The sequence below is a fragment of the Corapipo altera genome, unplaced genomic scaffold, assembly GCF_003945725.1.
Source record: "Corapipo altera isolate COAL_440 unplaced genomic scaffold, ASM394572v1 52b, whole genome shotgun sequence".
Lineage (NCBI taxonomy): Eukaryota > Metazoa > Chordata > Aves > Passeriformes > Pipridae > Corapipo > Corapipo altera.
Window position 1 is genome coordinate 3,249,554 of NW_020884922.1, and position 6,760 is coordinate 3,256,313.

The window sequence follows — 6,760 nt, forward strand, 5'->3', positions numbered from 1 at the left end:
CGGGGTGGCCGCCGGGAGGCGGGTCCCGGTGAGGGGGCGGCGGGGGCGCGGCCCGGGCGTGGCGGGGATGTGGCGCCGGGGCCGCTCCCGCCGAGCGCCGGGTCCTGGGCCGACCGCTCCGCCGGGCCCGCGGGCGCCGCTTCCCAGGGCGGGGCTGGGAACGGGACGTTGGGTGCGGCGGTGGCTCCGGGGCCCGGCGGGAGCGGGGGCTGTGCCGAGCCGCGGCCACGCGAGTGTGTGGGGCCGGGCAGGGTTGCGGGAGCACCGGCCCGGCCCGAGCTGCCTCTCTCTGCGGGCCGGCGGGGAGGCCGGGCGGTCGCCCTCGGGTTGTTTCTGCTGTTCACTGCTCTGCTCCGTCTTTGCACGTACAGGCTCGAAGAAGAAGGGATTTAGTAAAATCGCGGTCAGCCAAAATGGGGCAACACCTAAAGCACCTGTGAGGAGTCTGTGTGTGTGCCTTACTGCCGTGTGCTGGAGCCAGCAGAGGAAGATGTGTGTTTTTATCCTTGTGAGAAGCCGGGCTGTCTAACTACTGAACAAAGTGATGCACTAACATTGGAGATCCTGACAAAATGGGAGCACTTGTGTTCTCTGCGACTTGCAGTTTACTTCTAGCCCTCGTGCGAGGGCACAGTTTATTTGCATGTGAGCCAATTACTATCTCCAGATGTTCAGGAATGCCTTACAATATGACTTTTTTCCCAAACATTATGGGACACTATGATCAGGACACAGCTGCTCGCAAAATGGAGGTAACTTATCTCCCTCCTACTGTAGTATGTAACAATTTTTTTTGTCGTTAAGAAGTTATTTGGGATACCTGTTATGCTTAGTGACAAAGCAGATAATGTTTAGTTAGTTACGTTTCTTTAAGTGTTTCAGTGTGTGCTGGAGCTCCTTGGTTGTATAAGCTCTGTGTAAGGGAGCTACAGACTTCCTTCCCTCACCCTGCCTTGGATCCTGTATTAGAGTGGAAGAGGAATGGGTGTAGCATAGCAATGTGGCTATTCAGAGCGTTTTGGCACAGCTGATCACATAAGCCCAGGCACCTTACTGTTATACAGAGCAATTGTTGAAATTCTCTGGGGAAATAGCTAATGATATCCTGGCCTGCCTGAACTCAGTGCAACAATCGTATTCAGAAGTTGCTCATTGCACCTCTCTCAGCTTATATTTACTAAGGAGAGGCACCTAAACTTATTCTTAGTCCTATTGGCCATTGCAGGTTTTGCATTCTATTGTCTTCTGATTGGATGCTGAAGCTTCTGACTGAAAGAGCAACTTTACTCTTTTTTTTTTTTTCTCTGACTCAAAATAAGCACTTTTCTTACCTGAACTGTAAGTGTGGCTCCCTTGAGAATATGCTACCTTGTGGAAAGGCTTTGCCGATAGCAATGCCTGTAAAGGGCGAGAGCCTCTCTGGGTGAGAGGCTTGTAAAACAAGTTTTAAACCTGTTTTAATAATGGCTTTTTCAGTGGTAATAGAAGGGAGAAAATCTTAACACACATCTTGAAAAGCTCAGTGTCTTCTGCTGTGTAGAAAGTGGAACACAAGTGAGTTGAAAATTAGGTTTCTGTTTTTAAAAAAAAAAAATTATAGGTGGTATTGGAGGTGATTCCAGTTACTAAAATCTTATTTGCTTACTCTTTACTGAGCTTGGAGGAGGAGCTTGGTTCCGTTGCCAAAATATGTTTTTAGTGTTGCTTGGGATAATCAGGATTCCCTGTTTGGCCTCCAGCTGCCACCCTGGAATGGCACAGGCTTTGGTCTTGCATTGGTTTTGTCAGCCTGGTGTAAATGTGTGGGAAATCGAGTGTTAAGCCATCTGTATGCAAGCAACTGAATTTAGCTGCAGATCTCTGACAAACTGTGGGCTTTTAAATTGGTAGTCAGGCTGTAGGCTTCAGTTGTGAACTGTGCAGTGCCTTCTCTAGTTGTCATTTGTCAGGAATGCTTCCTGCACTGTCTGCCACTTTATCTCCTCAGGTATGCTGCTGCTTTTTACTTGGTGTGTCTTAACTGCAACCATTGAGCCAGCGTTTGTCAGTATTTGTGCCTTCCAGTCATGCTGTTGTTGGGACAGAGAGACCACAAAGCCATTTTTATTAGGTTGCTGTGACTGACTTTTCTGAACTGTCAGTAACTCGTGCCTACTGCATGTGTGGAGGGAGCTCCTTCTGGAAAGGGTTCATGGCTCACCTGTCCTTATATAGCTACTTAATAAAAAATTGTGAGGTAGTAAGAAGTTTTGTTGTTTTTTCTCTTTTTCCATCTTGTCACCCTTATAACCACTACTGCAGTGGTCAATCACTGCTTAGCCAACTGACTGGGTGGCTATGGGGAACAACAGTGTCTATTAGCACTTGATTTCCCTACCCTGTTTCATTTGCTTCCTGTCATTGCTACTACCTGGCCTCTAGTTTGATATTCCTCACTACTGTAGTGCTGTGCAGACATTTCTAAACTGCCTGATGTGTAGTGGTCTGCCTGCCTTTATTTGTGATCCAGCAGTGCTGATGGACTACCTAGTCAAAGTGAATTTTTAAGACAGCTGCTATCCTGGTGAAAGGGTCAGGAAGTTTCCTCCCATTCTGTTTGTAGCTCGTATTGAATCTGTTGCTAGCAGTTAGATTTGGAATGAAGGTGGTGAGCTTATGGTGGTTCATTGCTGGGCCTTTTTTCTGAGAGGCCAGTGTGTACCAATGTCACACATTTTGGTGTGATTCTACGCGGTGTCACTAACAGCACCAGCATAGTTTGTCCCTAGTTGATTGTAACAGAGGACTTTCTCAGGATTGTCACAATGTTCTGCTTTTCTGGGGACTTGGTGTTGCAGCAGGGGGAGAGGAGTTACTGACTTCGGGAATAGTGTTTAATTTCACTTTGCAGCCATAAGGAGGCAATGGGTTGGGAGGTGGAGGAGACTTCTGTTGTTTCAAGAGCTTGAATTTTTCTATAATTGGCAGTTCAAACTTCATTCATACCAAAGAAAGAATTTTAATAGTACATTGGCTAAAACTTTCTTTTGATCCTCAGTAGGAATGCTTAAAGGCTTTGGTTTTTAGTTCTATCTTGCTTTTCCCCCTCTCCTCCCCTCCCCATGACCTGTTCTCAAGACTGGGCATTAGACTTACATCTTAGGATGTAAGGTCTCACTGGGTTTTGAGGCTGATGCTTGCAGTGTTTTGCTCACCGTATCTTAACTAACTCTGAGTAAGCTGCTTAATCATGCAGTCTCAAGGAAAAGGGGAAAAGACTTCTTCAAGAAATCAGAAGTATTTTGTGCAGAAAGAGCTGTGATGTTAGGCCAGTTAATGTTCCTATTCCCTTTGAAAACATCTGGGGAGTGCTTACTCCCAAAAAGGATAAAGATTTGTCAAGGAGACAAGTCTCACCTCAAGGTGAAGTTCACTCTCCAAAACCATGGTAACTCGTGATGTCCCATTCTCAAGGCTCTGCAGGTGTGTTCTGCTTCAGAGAGTGTTAAAGACCATAGCCAGGAGAGCTGTGCTTTCCATCTGCTGGTGTGCAAAGTCTTCTGTACAGTTTCTCTGCTTTCTGGGAAGGTGTTAAATTGGTGTTTCTGGATGGTGTCTTCATGGTAATCCTCCAGGACAGGATGATGTGGAGCTACTGTCTCAGGTGGTGGTTGCCCTCCAGGAAATCAGCTAATACATGGTCTTTCAGTTCTGCCTCATGTATCAGCTGTTCATGATGATGTACTATAAACCAGAACACTGAACCACTGAGAGCAGGAAAATGACTAACTCAGTGTTAGGGCCTCTGTTGTGGATGTTTTGGCTAGTGATGATAGTCCCTCTGGGATCTTATTTTCTGTAATAAAAAAGATGTCATTTCCAGTTGCTCCCTCCATTCACATATTTATTTATTTAGTTTAATTCTGAGCTTTCAATTTGGCAGGCTGAGTTTTAGCTTCTTGAGTTTTACTTTACATTTGGATTAGTTCTGTTTACACAACAAGTGGTGATTTTACAAAAGTAAAACCACATGACTTTGTGGTGTGAAGTTTTGTGTATGTTAGCTAAACAGCTGCATCACAGTGGAATTGTTTGCAGATGTCTACCATATCTGTATCCCAAAGCAGTTTAACAGTAACACTGCTCATGTTACTACTAGTTCAGATTGGGAGGCAGAAGATCTAGGGTTTGTCCGATGAGGCAAATAGATGGACACAGCAGAAGATCTGGTTCATTACAGCTGTACTTAAATAGGTGTTAACTCCCCCTCGTGGTCATCCACAAAACCAAGTCACCTCCAATTCCAAAGTAATTCCTGCTTTAACTATCCTGGTTGTCAACATAAGGCATTATTCCAGCAAGGCGAAGAATATTACTGTGTCGTAACTTATGTTCATATCTCTTAATCTGTTCTACTGCAGTTCTGGAATGTGTCCACAGGAGACAAACCCTTAAGATTTCCTGACGTGGGTAAGATCCACAGGTCTGTAGAAGTACAAAGGGAAAAGGCTTGCCAGTGACTTTTTAAAGCAGACTATGGAAAACACTGGAAAATATCCCACAGAGAACAACAAAATACCTCAGAGAGACTGGAAAAATGATTCAGGAGTGAGTTTCCATTCACTTCTGAGTTCATGGTCATGTGCCAGAATATGTGTGTGTCTGTGGAGAATTAAGTGCAACTGGCTGCAGCAGTGGCAGAAATTTGTGTGAGAACTGGGATCAGTTTAAACGAAACCATTTAGAGAGGTTTAAGAAGTACCTTCAAAAGCTTAATACTGAAATGGCATGAGTTAAAACTTGTAATGTAGTGGCTTAATTTGCTTCCACTAAATACAAATTTACAGTTAATTCAACAAAACAATACTTAAAAAACCTGAAAAACTGTTGTCTGCAAGCTTAAATTGGTATGTGTGTATCTGTGTGTGTTTATATATACACACAGGAAGGAGGAACCTGTCTACCTCTGTAGGTTGGGAGTTTTGGGGAAATAAGTACTGTTTTGTAAGAAGCTTATTACTGGGATATCCTACAAGGTAGCACAGGTGTGAATTTACTAAATTGTTTTCATTTTTTGTGCTCTCTTGCTCTCAGGTGTTCCCAAGAAACATCCACCATCTTTAGTTCTTACAGTGGTTCTTGCAGCAACGCATTCATAAGCAGTTTTTGCTGATTCCTATGGGTGCAGTAAATTACAGCCATTAAAAAAGTGTTTGTTACCTTTAGTATTGAGGCCCATTATCAAGCATGATTAGCTTGCACAGATTGTCTGAAACCAGAGAGGTGAATGTGTGTAATCCTATTACACTGGCTTTAAGCGTATCAGTCATCCACAAAGTCTGCTGCTGCTTTCTCTGAACAGCATTCCTTGTTACTGGATAATGTCATTAGCACTGCCTTGCTCTTTGTTCTGAAAGGATGTTGCTTAGAATGCGTGGGGGTCCAAAGTGATGCGTGTTTGATGAAGAGATGGTAACTGGGGTTCATGGAGATGGTGTTCACAGAGTGATTCCAAGAGCCTCCTCATTATCCGTTTTAAGAGGCTATGTCTACACTGGCAAGTAATTTTTGTTACAGGTGTTCCAGGAGTGGATCACTACGTGACGTTGTTAGCACATTTCTTACCTGTCGGCTGCATGAGACTGAGGAGTTTTACTTTGGGCTAGATTTAGGCCAGTCCTACTGTGCAGGAGGTCTGAAGCTGGCCTACAGAAGGCTGTCTTCCAGATCTTTCTCAACACAAGACCTCTGGGAAATACCACGATATCCTGTTGATCTCCTGTGCGTGTCTGTCCCTTTCACGGTGCCCTGGCCAGTGTTCAAGTGTAGCTGCTGTGGTGGTTTCTTAGTCTCCCTGTCCAGACTGCATCTTGGATTCCCCCCGATCCATACTCTTATGTGAGATGTGGTCACCGGCTAAACCAAGGCACCCTAAGTGTGGAGTGATGGCCTTAGTCCTGTGGCTGTAACCTACTCCAGGAGGACACCTGTGGATGAATGGAGTCATGCAAGCTTCCCTGAAGCTATTTATAGAGAAGGAAAACAGAAACAGAGCTACTGAATTTGGAATTTCTTTGCCTTCATCAGTGGGAGGCGGTTAGGGCTTGGGAGCTGAGCTGATTGGGAGGAACACATCATCCTTGGAAATAGGAAAAGCCAGCAGTGGGTTTAATTTTCCGTATGGAGGATGGACGTGATGTTTGGGGTGACAGCTTGGCTACAAGGTGTTGTCTATGTCTTCACTGATAAAGACCACAAAAAGCAAATGGTCCAGGAAAGGGTCACATGAGACGGGGAATGTGGTCAAATGTCCATGCTTTTTTATTTCTAGTTTGACAGTGCAGTGATTAAATACAACAATTTCTAAAACTAGTGTTGTGTTATCCCTTTAGTTCTCTACTCCATTACAGAGGAGGGGATGGGAGTATCTGCACCACAAAACTTGGTGGCTTTTTCTCTCTCTCACTGTTGACTGTTGATTCACCAGCCCTTAGGGGCAAACATGGTTCTTTTGTCCCACTTTGCCTTTTTGGGTCTTTTTTTTTGCCTTTTTGGGTCTTTTTTTTTGCCTTTTTGGGTCTTTTTTTTTGCCTTTTTGGGTCTTTTTTTTTGCCTTTTTGGGTCTTTTTTTTTGCCTTTTTGGGTCTTTTTTTTTGCCTTTTTGGGTCTTTTTTTTTGCCTTTTTGGGTCTTTTTTTTTGCCTTTTTGGGTCTTTTTTTTTGCCTTTTTGGGTCTTTTTTTTTGCCTTTTTGGGTCTTTTTTTTTGCCTTTTTGGGTCTTT

At 44.3% G+C, this 6,760-nt stretch overlaps 1 protein-coding gene across 1 annotated transcript in view; it reads left to right on the forward strand.

Annotated features, from left to right (window-relative positions):
- The first annotated feature begins 572 nt into the window (after positions 1-572).
- Positions 573-6,760, forward strand: part of FZD6 (frizzled class receptor 6) — a 25,758-nt gene continuing 19,570 nt past the window's right edge. Inside the window, exon 1 of the mRNA XM_027656978.1 lies at positions 573-752. Within this exon, the coding sequence (XP_027512779.1) occupies positions 573-752 (180 nt within the window). The remainder of the gene's footprint in view (positions 753-6,760) is intronic.